Source organism: Cyprinodon tularosa, unplaced genomic scaffold (assembly GCF_016077235.1).
Source record: "Cyprinodon tularosa strain WSP-4 unplaced genomic scaffold, ASM1607723v1 ctg397, whole genome shotgun sequence".
Lineage (NCBI taxonomy): Eukaryota > Metazoa > Chordata > Actinopteri > Cyprinodontiformes > Cyprinodontidae > Cyprinodon > Cyprinodon tularosa.
This window is the reverse complement of record NW_024039115.1, coordinates 492,733-512,928: the sequence shown is the minus strand read 5'-3', so window position 1 is coordinate 512,928 and position 20,196 is coordinate 492,733. Positions and strand designations below refer to the sequence as shown.

Sequence of the window (20,196 nt, the reverse complement as noted above, 5' to 3'; positions counted from 1 at the left end):
CATACAGAGTCACTGCATGGTTGGAGGAGAGACACAGCAGCACTCAGTGAATATTAACCGGCATCTACTTCGATTTTTAAGTAAAAGTTAGGAGACGGGTTGGTTAAAAAAATTAGAGATGCCACCAAAAGACATACAAAGCTTTTTCAGCTAAACATTGCAACAGATTGTAAGTTTATACGAGTTAGTATTATAATGTGAGAAACTTGAGAAAACATAGTTTATTCTTCTTCACTAGTTATAAAAGCTTGGCTTCTCAGAGGACCATGACCCCCAGTTACAGGTTAAAATTAAAATGTTATCTTATTGTACAGACAGAATCAGATAGCAGAGCTTCTACATATCTTTACATTTTGTTTCTGGCATCATTACATTAGTAAATAGTTTTATAAATCTTTTTTAAACAGAGCACAGAGAGAACTAGGGAGAGCTGCAGATTTAAAGGCGAAACATTTACTGGGATATGCAACATCCAATAAAATAGATCTCCAAGTTTAACAGAAAGTTTACAAGAAGAAAAACTATGCTATGATATTATTAAAATGAAGCATATCCATATTTTTCTGGATGGATTTGAAATTGTACTTCTAGGGATGCATGGTTTATCGATTTTAGCATTAGAATTGCTGTTATTCATTTTTTTTTATAACAATGTTTCTGAGCCCTATATATGTAATGCACTAAAAGGCATCTCTCTATCTGTAAATATAAATATCAGGGTATTATGGTTCTCCTGTGTTCTCAACAATAGGAAAGCATTCAATACATATGTGTTTGAGCTAATTTTTGGAAAATACAAAAGCCTAATCAAAGGTCCATCAGCCCCCACCCTTAGAGTGACCCCAACAACTTTATTCACAAAGTTACATCGTTGATAGAAACAACAAAAAGAGTTTCTAATCACTCTCGTCGCAGATGGAGTCTGATGACTTTTTATGGCCACTAGATGGCGCCAAAGAGATTCAATCTGATCCCAGGACAGAAAGATGGAGAAAAAAAAAATGGTGGTTTTCATTTTCAACCAAAAATATGAACGAATCCAAAAAGTGTTCCGACCTCTAATCCCTGTTAAGAAAACTCACAAAAACAATAAAAGAAAATTACAGGTAAACTGGGTAAAATGAGCACATGGTCCTGAACAGCTGACAGACAGAGAAAACAATGACAAGTATTTAACTGTTTTTATTTCTAAGCGTTTTGAATTAGTTTATATATGTTCAAATTCGTCAGAAAATTAAATTACTGAATTAAATGTAAACTTGATTTTGCTGTCTATAAAGACACAGGAGATCTTAAAGCAAATGCATCATAGGAAACCTTAAAGCAATGCCCATGCTGTTGATCTCTGACCTTTTCTGCGCCCCAGCCAAAGCGTCACCATCCAGGTGATTGAAAGATCAGATGGGCGAATCCGTGGCTGTTGTATCTAACAATAAAGTACGGACTTTTATGATTATTTAATGAACCAGTAGGTGCTACTTTCTTTGAGCTTTTACTTTGAAAGCTGCAGCACCTTGATTCAAGATGTAATAACCCAGCTTAGGATGATAAAATCCCAGTTACCATTTTATATTGTGAATTGTTTTGTCCTTGGCCCCCAGTCAGTAACAAGTGTCTTTGGTAATCTTCAACCTCGGTCTAGCCCAAGGACTTGGCCTTCTGGGAAGAAGATAGTAAAAGACAATCTGATATGAAATATGAACAGACATTTTTTACTGTTGAATCACATCATTCCTCTAACAGCCAGACTGCCTTCTCTGTCCCCATTCGTTTACTTATCCAGATCTGTTTAGGGCGCAGAAGGTTTTGAAATATTTGTTTCCTTCTGCTTTTATGAATCATTAAACAAAAGTCTGTGAAAATAAATGGATCAAAAAAGGTTTTGAGAGTTATTCACCTGTTTTCATTTAATCTTCTTATATTGTATTTTCAAGATTATGTACTTTTGTTTTTTCAGATTGAGTTTTATTTTCGTCTGTGGCGGCTTTCCTCTGGATGGAGAGTAGAAAACGCATTTTTATTGCTCGGCAGGGGATACAAGCAACAACATTCCTTTATGTTTCAAGTGAAGTGCTTGAAGTGAACTTAGACCTAGACAACTTTTATCATCATTTTGGCTACACAGAGTGTCAGGACAGGGCCTTCTGAGAAGGCCCTTTCCTGTTTGGCTATAGTATATATATATATATATATATATATATATATATATATATATATATATATATATATATATATATATATATATATATATATATATATATATATATATATATATATATATAATACTTTTATGTGTTTTTTTGTTTAGTTTTTTTTACAATTTCTACATAGATGATGTGTTTTTTGTTTTGTTTTTTTGTTTTTTTCATTTCAAATTTTAATTTACAAAATCAGTTCTTTGCTTGCAACAACAGTGGAACAAAATCCACCCCATAGTCTTTGTCTCTCTTTGCAAGTAGGCTATTTATAAAGCTAAATAGCTCTGTGTTGTGTAATGAAGGACTCCTTGCCTTTTTGCTGCAGCAGCAGGGAGAGGTTACTGCTCTGTTCTCCATGCCCTCCAGAACCGTGGTTAGGAATTTAACAAATGCACCCTGTGAGTTTCCACCTAAAGCCTGACTCCACTGGTGACTTGACTAATAATTGTTTATATCACTTTTTTCACTTAATTAAGGAAAACAGCCTGGACCACTGGTGGAGGTTCTTTATTGAACAGACTTCATCCTCACAGCAAATACTTTGAATCTAAACATCTCATCAAAACCCTGATTAGGCCCAGTTGGTTAGGAGATATAGACATAGATACAGTTGTGACAAAATACGAGTATAATAATCGGTCTGACAAGGAGTAAACAGATATCATTGCTAGTTTTAGCAATGCTGACATCACTGTTGTTTTAAAAACAGTTATTAAACTAAAGGGAGAGTAAAACAAATGTCAGCCTACTTTTGCAAGGGAAGAACCACTTCTTTAATACTTTTGCATCTGGTTAATTCAGAAATGCTCTAAATGGAGTTTCCCCTTCTGACTATAAAAGCAACACAAACGAGATCAGCTTCTTATTAGAAGTGATTTGATATCTGAACTCAAGTTTAAAATCAGAGCCCAGTTTTAAAGATTAGCGGTAAGAACCACAAAGAATTTTTCTAAATCAAAAAAATTGTTTTCCATTCATATAGTGGCATCTGGCTGTTTTTTTTAAGGTTATTTTATACTTTAAGTAGTTTTTGGAGCACATACTTTTTCAATTTTACTTGAGTAAAGAGGTCAAGCTGATACCTAAACTTTTACCAGAGTGTTTTTAAACTGCTGTATCTATGCTTCTACTTAAGTACCAAATGTGTGTACTTTTGACACCACTGAGTAAAGTATAGATACTTAAAAAGTGTATTTTAGTCCAGTACTTGACATCTCTGTGGACAAAGAACAAGATGCAGAACTGTATAATATGATAAACAATTTGGCACTGATGAGACACCCCTAATTTGTGTTTAAGTGTGTGTGTGTGTGTGTGGGGGGGGGGGGGGGGGGGGGGGGTTCTTGTTAGTTTGTTTATTTTTGTTCTACTTATCATGTATATAAGGAGGCAACCTGGGTCTGCTTCTCCTGGTTTTCAGGTTATATGCTGATACTTGCCTGTTGTACATGATGGTTATAATAAAAAAAAAGAAAAAGTCTGCTGCCACTCAGCTGTTGTGTCGCACAGGGCGTGGCCTCTGTGACCACCTGTCGCAGGTAAAGTTAAGTGCGACACAAACTGGCGGAAGTGAACGACTTGTGCTCAGAACAAAGACGCTCTCAGTTGGTGACTTCAGGCTCTGTTTGCCAAAATGTTCCAAGCGAAGCTTATTGCGCTCTGCTTCCTCCTCCAAACCGGGCTGACCCAGAATTGTGACTGGGACCAGTCCACGGATCCGAACCAGAACCTCGCCCCGGACGCTTTGAAAGCGGGAGCGCGCTACCTGGGCCACATCCAGGAGGTTTCTGATGCGGAGACCTGCCGAACCGCCTGCTGCCAGGACTCGGACTGTGACCTGGCTCTGATCGGGCTGCCCATGGACGGAGGGATGCAGTGTATGCTGGTGAGCTGCGGCACCGGGGGCTGCAGCCTGCAGCGCAGCTCCCAGTTCCAGGTGTACCGAAAGAAGAGCCAGAACCGGGCCGAGCAGGAAGAGCCCGCAGGCGGGGACAAGATCCATGTCGTCCCGCTGATGGAGGCTGAGGAGCCGAAGAGCAACGCTACTAACAGCGGTGAGACAAGGGATTAAATTAATTAATCAGTTTAGCAGCTTCCGATCAACATTATTGGCTGAGTTAATTATAAGTGACGCAGTTTAGTCTGATCAGGTGTTTTCCATCTATTCAACTACTTCCTGTTTGTCCTGCTGAGCCAAACTGACAGGCTGGGAAACCTTGTTTGGGTTCTGGTCTGAAATAAGAAAGACTTAAACCACCAGAACTAGATGATTCTGATTAAATTAGGGCTGCAACTAACGATTATTCTGCAACTTAATCTGTCCATTATTTTCTTGATTAATAGATTAATAATCGGCTAGCAAAAAGTTCCTTTTAAGAAGGCTTTTTATGGAATTAAACCAGGTGAAACTAAATTTTTTCCACCTGAGGAGTCCTGGATAGTACAGAAGAGGAAAACTGAAAGAATGAAAAGAAGTTAACTGATTTTTTTTTTTTTTTTTTTTCAGTTTAATATGGGAGCAAAGTCAGAATTCTGACTTTTAATCTCTGAATTCTGTCCCTGGTGATGTTATTTCATTAATGGAAGAGGGCTAGTTTAGTCTCTAAAACAGACATGGCTAGAGCTTGATGCAAACATGTTTACCTATCAGAATTTAGTCAGAATTCTGAGATTAAAGTCCAAATTCTGAGATTAAAGTCAGAATTCTGACTTTTTTCCCCATATTAAACTGAAATACTATTTAAAAAATCAGCTAACTTTTTTTTTATTTTAACCCTAACCACAGACAATTTTTTTTTTATCTTAAGTGCAAAATGTCAAGATATTTTTCCTCACAAATTGGATATAATTACTTCTCTAAGTGGGTCACTCTGTCAGCTAAGGGCATGTTTTAGGGTCTTTAGACCCCAGTTACGATTAATCGATTGCTAAATTTGTTGACAATTATTTCAATAATCGATTAATCATGAGTAATCTGATTAATTGTTTCAGCTCTAGATGAAACTCAGCGCCCATCCAAAAGGAACAGACCCAAATCTCTCATGTTATTGTATATTGTATAAGTATAAAAACAAAACAAAAAACAGGCAGTTTACTTTTTTGATAAACTATTTTATATAGTATAGAAGAATATACTAAGAAATATATGTATGCATGAGACAAAGTACATTAATACTTACTTTAGAAAATCAATGTGAACATTTTAGGGTTGGAAATTTGCATTGTGTTCTAAGCAGTTTGAACTCCAGTAACACCTCAGTACCACCTGATCCACGATAACAATCTGCTCTTTTCTGCTCAGCTATACAGGTAGCTGATGACTCACTGCCGACTGTGGATTAGCTCAGGTCCGACTAGTTTCTCTGGTTCCTGATAGTTCAGTTTTTCAGAACACCTGAGGCGCAGGCCCAGAGCTGACGACACCTCACAATGCCTTTGTGTTGATTCAGATTAGATTATCTGTTCAGCATGTGGGGGAGTGGGTTCCAGAGAGCTGTTGGTAAACAAAGCCTTCAGATGTGTCTGACCTAATTTCCTGTTTATATTCCCAAGAATTTAAGTTTTCCTCTTATGGATGAATCACCATGTGTGGTTTTCTTCCAACATGATTCCATGAAAGAATTAGATAACTTCCACTGGAAAGTTCTGAGTTTGATCGTTGACAGCAGATTCTGGAAAGATTTTGGGCCGGGTTGTTTTAAGGGCAGGTTTTTTTCGGTGTCTTTAAGCGGCTGTTCATAGTTTTCAGATCAACAACCTAGTATTAGGTTTCCCTAAGGTCTAGGAATATATATGTTGCTCCATGGTTGGACTAACAACAAGGCATTTTAGCCTTTTCATATCCTAGGTTTTATTCCCTCTTAACAGATCAGATCTCATTTAGCTGATATAAACCAACCGTACCTAGTCTAGTCTAAGTTTGCAACAAATACTGTATGGTTATGCCTTTAGCCTCACAGACTAAGTTGGGTCAGGACGGGACCAAAAATGTATAACTTTGAGGTTTCTGGACCCGGTTTTCTGCTTCAGAACCCAAAAAAGTAGATAAAGGAGTCATAACCTGGTATTTTATTTATGCAATCCTTCTGAAATGTACTTTAAATTTTTTTATAAATCAAATATAGAAGGAAAAATATGAAATGGAGCTCATTTAGACCCCTTTTCATACCTTTTTTCTTGGGAGGGTATGTACAAGTATTGCTCTTGTGTAAACACATTCATGTGGATGTAACCTTAGCAACAATAGCAGGTAGCCAGGGTTTGTTTCCTGTTGTATTCGGTCCAACGGTGGTGGATTTACACAGTATCCCTATCCAAACCGTGCATGGAAGCGGCCAGCGGTGAGAGAGGTCACTGTTCCGCTCTCAACTCGTGCTACTCGATAGAATTTTGGTGTTGTCAAACAGCAGCACCGCATGGAGAGAGCAGAGCAGTGATGTTTGAAGTTGAAAAATCTGAACCATTCTATTAAATCGGAGGTCTTCAAAACAGTGTCCGCGACCCCTAGGAGTCCACAGAGGTACTGAATGGGGTTTCGCAAAGGTTTCGGTTGATTAGACTTTTTTTAATATATATATTCCCCCTTGCAATTTTTTTCCGCTAATTGAAATGTCTTTAAATACACTTTATCATGAATTCAACACACTGTAGTAAATAGACAAATGGAGGCAGAAGATGTCTTTTCAGTCATCAATAATCCCAGGGAGAAATTACTTTCGTCGGATTACTCCATCTGTAATAGGCTGACTATAGGACCAGTTTGATATAACACAATATATATAATTAGGGGGTCCCTGCTCCATCACACCATCAGTTAAAGGGTCCTTTGCCTGGAAAACATCGAAGACCCCTGTATTAAATCGTATTGCGGCAAATAATCAGGTACTGGTTATGGTTGAGATGAAGGTTAAAACGAGTGCAGGCAAGACAAAGCTTTTTTTCAGTTAAAATGGAATATAGAGGAAATAATGTTGATAAAGAATTAAATAAGAAATGCTTCGAAGAGGTTTTAAGGTGGCTTTTTAAAAACGCCATTTTAATTTAGCCCTAGAAGGACTTTTGGTCTTCTTCCCTCACCTCCAGGACAGACCCCGGCCTGTCCCTGCCCTCTACCTAGCAAAAGTGCTTTCTGTGTGGGTAGAGCTACAAGGAGGTACCCCCGATTCCTACCGTGATCTACTTTACAAGCGCTTTTGGGCTTTTCCAAAGTTGATGGAGTCTAAGCAGATTCAAAGGTTGTGCATAGAGAACTATTTAGCAGCAGTCTCTAATGTCACGTTTCCTCCGTGCTTTTATTTTGAAGTCCCGACAGTGAGACCTTGACCGGAAATGTTATGGGGTTGTTAAGGGGTAATGGCAGATCTAAACTAAGGGACCTGGGAGGCTGATTAATTCTTGAATATTGTGAAGCAATCATTCCAGCCACTAAATAAGGTAAAAAGGCACACTGGTATATCCAACGGCAGCACAGGAATTAAATGTGATGTTATGCAATAACTTTATATTCTAAAATAGCAGCGATAACATGCGCTACTCATTAGCTGAAATGAAAAATGATTAAATGATAAATGATCTTTATAAACCAAATCGGCACTAATACCAGTTTTACCTGCACACATCAAATAGCACTGAAAAGTGGATCATTTTGATTCAGTTTGGAGCTTAATGGGGGGAGAGCGGCCTTTGGAGGACCTAAATGATAATCTTTATCTCTGAAAAAAAGCAGTAGCACATTATCTTTTTTCTCTTATTTTTTATTTTCTTTTTACAAATGACAGTTTTCATGAAACCAACCCTGATTAAGCAATAACCATTACATTTTCTGAAGCTCCTTCTATTTGACAAATGCACCTTTACGCGTTAGGTAAGAAGTCACAGGAGCAGCAGGTGAGTCCCTGATCGGAATAAAATGGGAATGGTGATAGCAGAGCAGGCTAACGTTGGCATCCTTCCAGTATTGATTGTAAAACAGGTACAAAATCAAACTCGCTTGAATTTACGCTCTTTTGGGCATTTCTGGTTTGCTAAAAAGCTTGCAGGAAAAATAAAACAAGCCACATTCACACTCTGAAATTTTAGACTGGCTTTAATTGAGGTCCAACACCAACATACACATTTTATCATGAACAGGATTTCTGCAGGTCATTAAAAATTATTAAATTATAATTTTTTTTAACAAAGGCCTTAATTGGCATTAACATTTATTAAATGTTATTATTGTGGCATTTAAAATGCTTTATTAAAAAAAAAACACACACTCACAATTTCGTCAGATATAGCTGGTTCCGTGTGTTTGTGGGGAACTGCTTTCGGTTGATCGTAAAGCCATATGTTTGAAAAAAGAAGCTCAAGGCGGAGAAAAAAAAAATAGAGAATGGGTAAATGCTAGCCTAGTAAACTAGCCCCACCCGCCAGCGGCCAAAATCATTTTTGCCTGCGAGTGGTCTAGCCTCCATCAATGCCCCAAGCCCTAGAACTGGCAGGCCAATCACAACGCAGGGATGTGTTTTGAATTTCTTGATGCAAAGCGGGCAGGGTTTTGAGGGCGGGACAACAAAGCTGCACGACGCTGGAGAAAGCACACCAAGAAAGATGGCTACATCTCTTGAACAGTTGTCGTTTGACTCAACTTAACAGTCAGTTCTGGAAGGATTAGACTTGGGGTTTTCGTTGAAACGTGAGCAGGAAGAGTCTCTACGCTCATTCATTTTTAAGAAGGACGTATTCTACGTTTTACCGACGAGCTGTTTGTTTACACCCTCCCACCAGCTTCCTGTAGCGCTTACTATGTCACAATCAGTTGCGCTCATTGGTCAGTGCGTTGGCCAATAGGCACAGACATGGTTTGAAAGAAAACTGGTTGTTCTCAACAATCCCCGCACTGCTGCTTATGAGCAGGTTTCCCTGATCAACCCTCTCATTTTCCTGCTGATTTGTGTCCCGCATCCAAGAACCTGCAACTAAAAGCAAGCAGGACATGTACTTGATTAACATTATCTGCACTTTAGTGGGTGAGTTCAGATGTTAAAGGAAGTTGGGCTTTCATTTTGACCGATAGTTTTAACACATTCAATAAATGGGGCGTTTTATACATACAACCAAGAAACCACCAGGTCTTTTTTTTGTTTTTGCTAAGATTACTGTTTATTTGTGTGGAAATTAAGGTCAATTTACTCTCCGCTAGAACAAAGAAAAATGTTATCTCTAAGGGCATCAAGAACAAAAATCACTCATATTTTTTTGCAGTTTCTTTAGTGTGCTGGTCTACAAATAGTGTAAGACAACAGAAATGTGACGCAGGCGTGTATACTGTGTGGACAAATGCTGCTGTGGGAGGAACCGCAGAAGGGGCCTGTGGGTTATCCACAAACATCCTGACCAGACAGACCTTAGACCTATTTGTGTCACTTCTGGTAAAATGACATGTTTTTCTGTTGAAGGAATATTTACAAACCTTAATGAGGAAGAAAGTTGGACTCAGTAGTTTTCCACACTCTTGTAGCTTACAGCAATGTCTCAGTTTTTTTCATCTTATTGCTAAATAGGTGAATTTTATCATGTACGCACTAGTGATCAATCAGTTTGGGTTAGTAATCAGATCTCAACATGGAGGCTCCTCTGTCAGCCTCTAGTTGCGCCAATAGAAACAGTTCTGTCCTTTATAGTTAAACTCTTAATATATGAAATGTAAATTTAGTTTGCATATAAACATTGAACTGTTTGCATTCAACACTCAACATCAAACCTACAAGGTGGATGGAAGGGAAAACAAGTTTTTAGAGTTTAGTAAGAAACTAAGCTTATTTTGTTTCACTAAAAATGCCATCGTTGCCACTACTCATTTAATGACTGCATGTAGGAGTCAACATTTGGTCAGTTTGGTTTATGCTTAAAACTATATATATGACCATGGACGCATGATAAACAGTATTGCATCAATAAATATAAAATTAGTTTTATATGGTAGTCAGTTATTCCTCACTATGACATGAGTGTATGTTTGGTAAAGATTAGATCAACCACGCTGTGAGGAGTAAAACCACAGAAACGTCAGAGATGTAGGGAGGGATTGCAATCAGCTGGTTCTCCTTTAAATAGAAAACTTTAAACCAATCTGTCTGTATGCTCTGGTCGAATCATCTCTCTAAATTGCCTTCAGATGACATGCTGTGAATCGACGCTATATATATAAACTGGTGTTACAGAGAGGGATCCTAGATCATCAGCTACTAGAAGCATGTCTGACATTTACTGAGTAACCTGAGAAAAACACATTATTAACACCTAAAGAATTATAATGTCAAATTTGAGATGTATTATTATAGATTTCAGATGAAACTAGGGAAATGGAGACAGGAGCTGCTGACTCAGATTTGGTAAATAAATTGCAACATATAACTGAAGTTATTTCAGCCCTTGACAGAAAAAACATTAATCAGAGTGAGAAGAAATTGGGATCGTATTTTCCCGACTTGCTGTATGAATCAGCCAATCAGAAACCGTCCCCTAAATATGATGGAAGTTGACAGTTTAGATCAGGGGTAATTAAAAATCAGCGGGGTCTGAATAAAGAAAATCAACACCCAGTAAAGGAACAGGGACATTTTTTATTATAATCCGTTACTTTAAACAGCATTTAACACTGAAATAAAATGCTGGTGTTTATGCATCCATGCTATATATTTACTTTTTAAATGAAAAATTAAAAACTGGAAAATTTTCTTTTCTTTTTTTTTTTTCTTTTTTTTTAATAAAGAACAACAATCATTTAGTTTGGTATATAGACAATTTCCTTATTCACACCTTTTCTAAAACACCTGAACTGACCGTTTTTGTTTTTTTTCTTCTTCCTTTTATTTTATTTTTTTTTTGAATGGAGATAAAGCCATTCTAGAGCTCATATCGAGGTGCTTCTTGAGCCTAGATCAATATTTATTTTTGATTCTGTTCATGGTGAAGAATCCTGCTTCACAGCAGCAGGTTGAGCCAAACGTACTCAAAAATGTGCAGGGTCATCTTTGAGCACCATTTCACTTTTCTTTCAACAGTTCACCACAGTTCTTCCAGCAGTCCACACTTTCTCTGCTCTCTTTTTCTCATCATCATCTTCTTTCTCATCGCCCGACTTGCCGCAGGTTTGCCTGCTGTGTCTAAAAGTAGCAGCAGCAGCAACCCAGTCGGAGAGCAGCTCATTGGCTAATTTGTATCACGTGTAGCCTGGTCCCAGGGGCGCTGGAAGGCTTTACCATATTAACAGGAGAAGCGGCACACATTAAGTTATCACACAACATGCAGTAATTTTATAAATACTTTAAATAAGGTTGTGTCCGGATTAGCCAGCAGGTGGGTCTGGATCCGGATAGTGGTCCGCTAATCCATGACCTCTAGTTTAGATCAATTTATTCCTGCTGCAGGAAAGACAAGAAATGAATACAAAGTGGGTTAATGACAATTATATTTAATTTTATGCGTTTAAAAAAAAGAGGATTAAATTATATTCTTTTAAGAATTATATTTAATCTGTTTTTCATTTTTTTACATTTCAATTTAATGGTACATTTGAAGCAACCTTCGTCCCGGGTTAAGCTGACTTCAGCTCATCTCTTTCTCAGATCTTTGCCGTCTGCCAAAGAAGACTGGTCCATGTCGGGCTGCGTTCCCCCGGTTCTTCTACAATGTGACAAGTCAGAGCTGTAGCACCTTCATCTTCGGCGGCTGCGAGGCCAACGGCAACAACTTCGTGTCCCAGGGAGAGTGTGAGGCCACCTGCAGTGGAGTCACTGGTAAGCTTCTCTCACCGAGCTTCTGGTGGTCCGGTTTTCATTGGGGGGTTCATTGGGAACAGCAACATTCAACTGGAGAAAACGAATTAATAGAAACCACACGAAGCAGTTAGTCAGGAAATCAACTAAGTGGTTGGCAGGTATGAAAGCACTGAGGTAAATATAGATCCATACCAGTTGGAGTGTAGGAACATTTTGGTCCTGGGTCATACCAAAGATTCCACAAGATTCAAGTCGGACTGCAGGAGTGTTTGAGCAGGTCATCTGCGGGATTACAAGGGGAACTGCTAACAAAACAGATGAATTAGAAAACTAATGATATTTTTGGTTTTTGGATTTTGGTTAATCTCTGATTTATCTGAAAATGAAGAGGTTTTGAGATAAACTGAAATCTTTATAGTTGAGTTATGTGTTTAAAGTTTTGCCTTGATGTCTAGATATGATGTTTGATTCCTGATAGCAGTCCAAGGTTTTAAATTTGGGGCTTGTCTGACCTCTTCCCGTTTGTTCGCATACTTTTTAAGTTTCTGTGTTTGTTTTTTGGATCATCAGAATGACCACACTCTGAAATCTGAGCGCACACTGGGAGGGAACCGGTACGTGGTGCCGCTCCCAGTTCAGATAACCAACAACAACAATCAGAGGGCGGGGCTGCAGAGAAAAGCTCATGCATTTATCCTGCAGAGAAAACAAGTTTTAAAGCTGCAATGAAATGTTAATGTTCACCTGCTCCTCTCCAGTAAATGTTTGATGCATCTCAGAAATGTTCCTCTAAGACAAAACAGAATAGTTGCTTTACAGGAACATATTTAGTGGGAACAAATCTGGGCTGCCAATATTTCATTTATAACTTGCTTATAAAGCATCTAGAACTTGATTGTAACCTGTTTTTTTTTTTTTCAGGCTCAGTTCTTACTGAGGACCAGACTTCCTCCCCTCCCCCAGCGGCTCCCAAGGCTCCTCGGATGGCACCATTAGAGTCCGCCCCTCTAAAGAAGACTGGTAAATCCTCACAAACTCACTTACTGAAGCAATCTACCATGCATCCATGAAGCATCAGTGTTTGCCTCAGAAAAACAAACTGCCCAGCATATCATTTTAGATTGTGATTTCTAGTTCTGTTTAACGGTGCGTTCACATCAAATGTGCATGGAGTGAGTGATTCCTAACAGTCTGAGATTGGAAGGATACATTTCAAGCGCCTATTTAGTGATCAGTACAAACCATATTCTTTGCCCCATGGGTAGCAATATATGATGGGGCACAGAATATGGTGTAACACTGTGAAGTAGAAGGAGGCTTAAAGTGGCTGGGTGGAATTTTACTGTGGTGTCTGTGGCAGGGAGCTGAAATGTCATGTAACCAACACCAGGTGCGTTGCACAGAAATTGTTGTGAATATAATTTTAAGATGCGTTCGAACCAAATTCGAATATCTCTCTGCACTGTATCAACATGCATAATGTTCACGCAGGGGGAGGCTCATGAGCACTGCGAGACTGAGCAGAAAAAGGCATGTCATTGGGCGAATACTTAGAAGGCGCACCTGCATCTTATTATATATATACACAAATTATACAACAAATATGTTTTTTGTATATTTGTATCGTGAAAACGGCTGTTTCTTGTGATCTCTTTGCTGGAGTTGTTGCACTTTTATTCCGTGCTGCTTCAGTCTCGCCTTCAGAATGCCATCTCACCTTACATACAGCTCTGTGGAAAGCGACCGTAGTTTGTGGAAACACTAAACTGGGACCATCTCTGTAGGATCTGTCAGACTCAAAGATTCCGGCGAGTTTCTTAGGATTTCCAAAGTAACAGTGTTGGAGCCGTTTTACCTCCCGTTGCAATTGCGTATCTTACCAGGGAAATTTCTGGCGAAGTGTCAAACAAGGAAAAGCGCATCAATCTGCGGATTTTCACTGCTTTCACATTCGATGTAAATGCACCACAAGAAGCAGAGCGGTTAGAGTTGAAGTCCTGTGACTCTGAGCTGCAAGTCAGTCATTGAACTTTTTCTCCATTTCCTGCAGAAATCCAAACTGATGACTATGCAGGTAGGTTTCACTTAGTCCTCTTGGTGTGCTAGTGGGTTTGGTTCTGGTTGTGGAGCTTAATTTGTGACCATTCTGGAAATGCCAAGAGTGATTGATCTTTGGGAGCATGTTTTGGTGGTCTTTAGGGCTTCTCCTCCTGGAGGTTCCCTGTGGTCTGGGCGAATCCTCTGGGCTTTGTGGGTTTCTGTGTTTCCTGGTGGTCAAATGAGACGTCTGTGAACCTACATGTTTCTCTTCTACCCTATTGACACTCAACTGGATTTTCCTTCTGACTACCCGCTATGTCTCTAAGAAAATTATAGCATGATGAGCAGGTCTGGTAAAGTGTTGTACATGTGTGTGGTTGTCCGATTAGAGAAGTGTGAAGCAAAATATCAGACTGGACCCTGCAGAGCTTCCATACAGCGCTGGTTCTACAACAAAGAGACCGGAAACTGTCAGACTTTCATCTTTGGTGGCTGCAGAGGAAACAAGAACAATTACCCAGACGAGGACAGCTGCAAGTCCGCCTGTGTAGGTGAGGTACCAGGTCTAGTTCTACCTGGACATTACAGGGTGCAGCTGAGACTGGAAGTAATTTCCCATCGTCATTTTCTGTATGTAGGAATCTCTGTACTGCCTTCCTCCAAGAAGGTCCCAGAAGATAAAGAAGCTTCTGCAGGTGAGAGAGTTAGCCGGGCATCCTGATGGCTGTGGTGGTTTTGATCAGATCCAGGGACACAGTGGTTCATTTTTGTGTCTCTGTGTCAGAGCGCTGCTCTTTGAGTCCTGAGGGTGGACTCTGCCGGGCCTACTTCCCAAAGTTCTACTATGACCCAGACACAGCCTCCTGCCAGAGTTTCGTGTACGGCGGTTGTGGAGGGAATGCCAACAACTTCAACACCATAGAGGAGTGCATGGCTGCTTGCTCCGGAGCAGGTAACTACACGCTTTTTATCACTGACACCCTGATCTGCTAGCCTGACTGGTTTAAGTTTCTACAGCAGTACCACAGGAGTGCAGTCTGAATCTTTTAGGTTTTGTATCTAAACTACTACCTACTAAATGTTTTACCTGGGTTGAGAAATGTCTCTCAGGATTTCCTTTTCCTTCTCTTGTAGGTTTGTTCGATAGTCGTGGTAAAACCAAAAGCCGATGGACCGCAGGTGATTTCCTCTGGGTTCTTCCATTGTGTTGATTCTGACATTTCAAAATTTCTCTCCAAAGATTCTGGCATCGATCACAGCCACCTCCACAATCAGCTCTATCTGTTTAGGAACTGCTGCGGTCAATCAAGAGGCGATAGATTTAATAATCTTAATGGGACTGTCCTGAGTTTAGATGAAGTTCAGCTTGTAATTATTTTTTTTTACCTGTAAATATGGGCTCAACTTCTTTGCAAAACTAATTAGTTATTGAGAGCGGAACCAGGTACCTGTGATGGATCAATACCTTTTGCTTGGCCAAGTAAATACCGGTAACTAAAAATGCAACCCCCCTCCCAGCTAGTTTACAGATGAATTTGCCAGTTATCTAAACATCCAGACGGGTCTGTAAGCACAGATCGCTGCTTCGAAAAAAAACAGCATCATTAAAATTAGGCTAAATAAGGGCCTCCTGCAAGTTATTTCAGCAAACTTGTCATGAAGAGTTAGAAGGAATAAAGAGATCTCAATTGAACTGTAAGGTAGTGTTTAAGGGGCTGAGTCCACGCCCTTAAACAGAGAGGGTGGACTCTGGTTCCAGCTTTCAAACACCTACATTGCAGCGATTGAGTTAATCCCTTCCTGCCATCATCACAGCCCCTGTACAGGAGAGCAGAGGACCTCACCTATTCAGCGAGGCCGACAATGCCCTCTAATGACCCTTTTTTCAGATACTTGGATGGGGCTGGGGTATTGCAGTCTAACAAAAGAAGCCAAACATCCCCGTTTCAAAGGGGTGGACCCCTTCGTCTGTTCTGATTTGCATGTTTTCGAAACAAAAAACAAGCCTTTTTTTGGGCTACTGTATAAAACCTCGAACTCAACTTGATTCCTGACATTTAGAATTGAAAAAGCTTTCTGGATGGGAAGCGAAACATCTTCAAACTTGGAAACAAAGTCCAGTGGATTGTTTTTAACTTTCTTTTTTGGAACGACAATGACCTGGATGACTGAGAATCTTCACCAGCGCATAAGTCTACCTGTCTGAATATGATAAACTCTTCATGATGACTAACTTTTAAGTATTGAATCCGTACGCTGCATCACAAGGTACTAAAATGTTTGTGGTTGAGAAGATTTGGTATCGGGACATTCCTGATTTAAATTGTTCTGTTAGTTGGGTAGGAAATGTGGAAGGATATAATGGTGTCATCAGCATATAGATGTATATGAATGTTAGATTTGGCCTTTTGTTCTTCTGTCATTTTAGATATTAAAATGTACAGGAAGAATTTTTAATACATGTGGAAAACAATCTGAATATCTTGAATTCAGAATTATTTTACAGATGGAAAAGAAAAAGTCAATATAATTCTGGAGTAATGGGTCTATAATGACCCCAAAGTTTATCAATAAAGAACTTCCTGTGAGGTGTGTTTTAAAACAAAAAACAGAAATCTGATCATCTTCTTCTCTCTCTTGAAGCTGCCTTCCTCTTTGTCACTCTGGCTGCCATCTCTGCTCTGCTGCTTGCCACGCTGGTCGTCATCACGCTGAGACGCCGCCGTCTGTCCCGTAGTTACTCCACCATTAGGTAAGCTTAGAGTGCAGCATTACCCCCTGTGGGATGGTGTTTGCATCACTCAAAAGGTCACCTGTTTACATTGTCTAACTAAAACTCTTTCTGTCTTTGTCTCCTAGTGACAAGCAGGGGCTTATCCCCGACAGGGATGAGCTGTCATCTCAGGACTCGATGAGCATTCCTGAGAGCCCCAGACCAGAACCAAAGGCCTAGGTGCTCTGAATCCACTGGGGCTCTGCCTCAAAACTGATCTCTCATTTCTTACTGGGATTTATTATGGTGACAAAGATCTGGTCAAAAATTGGATCAATCATTCCTTAAATGGTTAATTAAAGCCTGAATGGGCTGATCTTCAGTTCTGAGGCAGATCCCAGGGCATCAATAAAATATTTTCTCCTTTTTACAGCATCAGAGCCCTGTCTGATTTTGTCACTGATCACCACCTCATTGAAGCAGCCATTTAATTTGTAGACACACTTCACCATCAAAGCTCAGCCCAAATTACATCTGGTCCTCTCCTGATAACTAATTGGACCCTGAGAGACGGTTACCACCATGAACCCCTAAATATTGATGAATTTTCTGAAAAGAATCAATCCTGTGCTAAAACCACACAGTCTAGTGTTTTAGTTGTTTTGTTTTTTGTTTGCTTTCTGTTTCCAGACTTGATCAGTTCCTGGTTTCCTGTCAGAAACAAAGTCATTGATAATTATTATTGATCATCTGTTGGGAAAGAATCAGATGGTTCTGCTGTGCTTCTTTATCCACATGATCAAGGTCCTGATCGATCATTAGTCCCTTTCAAATAGAAACATTTAAATTTGCTGCCTGCTGATCTTTAATGTCTCCAATTCCTCTCCATCTTTGTAAGGATTGATGCCTTATGGTTCTGCTTCCCCATTAATCTAGTTCTCATGTGAAGCTCTGTGTTTCAGAGGAAATTAGAATGTTTTTCCGATGGTTAAATCATTGAACAAGTCCAGATTCAGAAAGCTCTGACATCTGCCTGAAAGTCCAGAAACAGCCAGAGCTTATTGAGAGATGATCAGAACTTAATAGATAAGGAGATTCCTCATCCAGACAAAACCACACAGAACCTGCAGAGAGCTTGGTTACTGACTGATCAGTTTAGCCATAACTGGTTCGCTTTTGTGGTTCTGCTCAGAGTTCAGAGCAGAGCCTTTGATTGGCTGTGAGTAGAGAAACTGTTTCTTTAAGCTTGATGTGACTAATCGGTGAGCTGATTAGATGACGGATCAGAGCTCAGGTGGTTTTAATTAAATGGTCAAACTGTTGTTTATTCTGTGATTAAAGTAATTAATGAAGGAATAGTCTTGATCACTTATTGCTTTCAGTTATGGATTTATTGATCAGTTATAAGTGGGGATGCAATCTATTTTAATAGACGTCTGATTCTGTTTTCTCAGTCGTTAATCATTTTATTAATCATTTCTATATAAGTTGTGTGAGTGTGTATATTTTGGTTATTATTGGATGTGTTTATTGATGGACCCAGAAGAAATACTGCTACTACTTTCTTACTGTTACTTTTAAGCACAAGTTCCCATGATGCACCTGTACAGACCTGTTTCCCTGCAATCTGAGGTCTGAACAGCATTAGTTTTGTTGATTTATTATGAGCCCTTACAGCCTGCTGTTTAATCCATTTATCAATGGAAGTTATATTTCCTTTGAAGTTTTGGTTTTACAGTGATCTGATCAATAATCTATCTGAAAAGGGTTACGCTGGGGTTTCTGGATGTGTTCTTTGACTCTAAGACCTATAACATGTTTGTTTTATCCATATCAGGTTATTAATTAGGTAATCAATGTTTGCTTTTAATTACACTGTTGTGATCTTTATTTTTAACTATAAGCTGATCATTTTACACAGAAACAATAAATTGAATTGAACCAATTCTGTCTGAATGTGTTCTTCATTTCCACGGTCTGCTTAGTAAATGATCAGCTGACGGGTTAAACAACGCTTCAAACCACATTAATGCAACTGTCATTGCAAAGTAATTTGCATACAGTGAGGATAAACTTTGTGGTCAAGAGGAACAGAAAAAGCCAGTATTGTCCTTATCTTATTTTATTTCTTGCCATCTCATTTTTCTCTCTTCTGTAAACTGTTTCACAGCAAGTTATGTTGCAGTGCAAGGTATGTTTCACTGCTACTGAAAGACCATCCTAGTTCTCTATTCCCTCTAGTAATCTACCAAGGTCAAATGTGGCTGTGCCAAGTCTCGGTCATGCAGGTTATGACATCTACAAAACGGATATAAATCTGAGGCAACCCAATTTATGCCAAGTTTTCCAGAACTGACAAAGTCCGGAATACTTTCAGTTCTGCAACCTATGGTTGATGTATATAAACACCCAGAGGCCAATCCCCTTAAGCACATCCCTCGCACAGTAATGTCAAGGGAACACTCCAAGCATGTGGTTATCAGGCCTGGGCGTTTAAGTTGGTTCAAAACAACTAACAGGAAGAACAACATTGCGTCTAACACAGGAGAAAACAGAGACACAAAAACATTGCAATTCCATATTTGTCAGGGGTTTCCAGAAACTGAGGGGGTTTTTTTCTAAACACAAAATACCAAAAAATTTCAAACCATTGTAGCTTAAAACAGAAGTGTTAAGACAGCTGTCCATAAAGGTCCAGAGATCCAGAGCATCATCAGTTTCTATGGAACATGTCTATCAATGTTAGGCTGGGGAAGTTTTCATTCTGAAGGTATAGAAAGGACCGGGCTGCACATGATAGAAATTAGCCAATGAGCTGTGTCAGTCTGGGTTGCTGCTGCTGCTAGAGAATATGATTGGAAAAAGTGAAAGTGTGGACCGCTGGAAGAACTGTGGTGAACTGGTGACAGAAAAGTGAAATGGGGCTCAAAGATGACCCTGCACATCTGTGTATATGTTTGGCTCAACCTGTGAAGCAGGATTCTCCACCATGAACAGAATCAAATATAGATCCAGGCTCAAATGAGCTCCTTGATATGTGCTTTAGAATGGCTTTGTCTCCATTCAAACCCAGGTTTAAAGCCTTGCAGGGCAGCATAAAGCCCACTGCGAACATTAAGCCAGAAAAAAAAAAGACAACAAAGACAAACGGTCAGTTCATGCGTTTTATAAAATATGTGAATCCGGAAATTGTATAACAAACTGAAAGATTGTTGTTCTTTACTTAAAAAAAAAAAACTTTTTTTAAAATATTTTTTATTTAAAAATTCAATGAATAACATGGATGCATTAAAAACCCAATTCTATTTCAGTGTTAAATTCTGTTTAAAGTAACAGATTATAATTAAAAATGTCTCTGGACCTTTACTGGTTGATGATTTTCTTTATTTGGACCGGATTTTTAATGATCAGGTATTTATCTGGAGCATCTCAGCAGAGAACCAGCTGAGCTAATGAAAATATGCAACCTCCTTCTGATTCT

The 20,196-nt window shown here is 39.2% G+C and overlaps 1 protein-coding gene across 1 annotated transcript; it reads left to right on the top strand.

Annotated features, from left to right (window-relative positions):
* Positions 1-3,743: 3,743 nt before the first annotated feature.
* On the top strand, positions 3,744-17,186 carry spint2 (serine peptidase inhibitor, Kunitz type, 2). The gene is made up of 10 exons (XM_038297782.1): positions 3,744-4,252; positions 11,810-11,980; positions 12,884-12,982; positions 14,013-14,036; positions 14,392-14,553; positions 14,641-14,697; positions 14,787-14,954; positions 15,137-15,181; positions 16,646-16,754; positions 16,862-17,186. The coding sequence occupies exons 1-10, from the start codon at positions 3,832-3,834 to the stop codon at positions 16,953-16,955; spliced, it is 1,350 nt and encodes a 449-aa protein (XP_038153710.1). The 5' UTR covers positions 3,744-3,831; the 3' UTR covers positions 16,956-17,186.
* Positions 17,187-20,196: the final 3,010 nt, after the last annotated feature.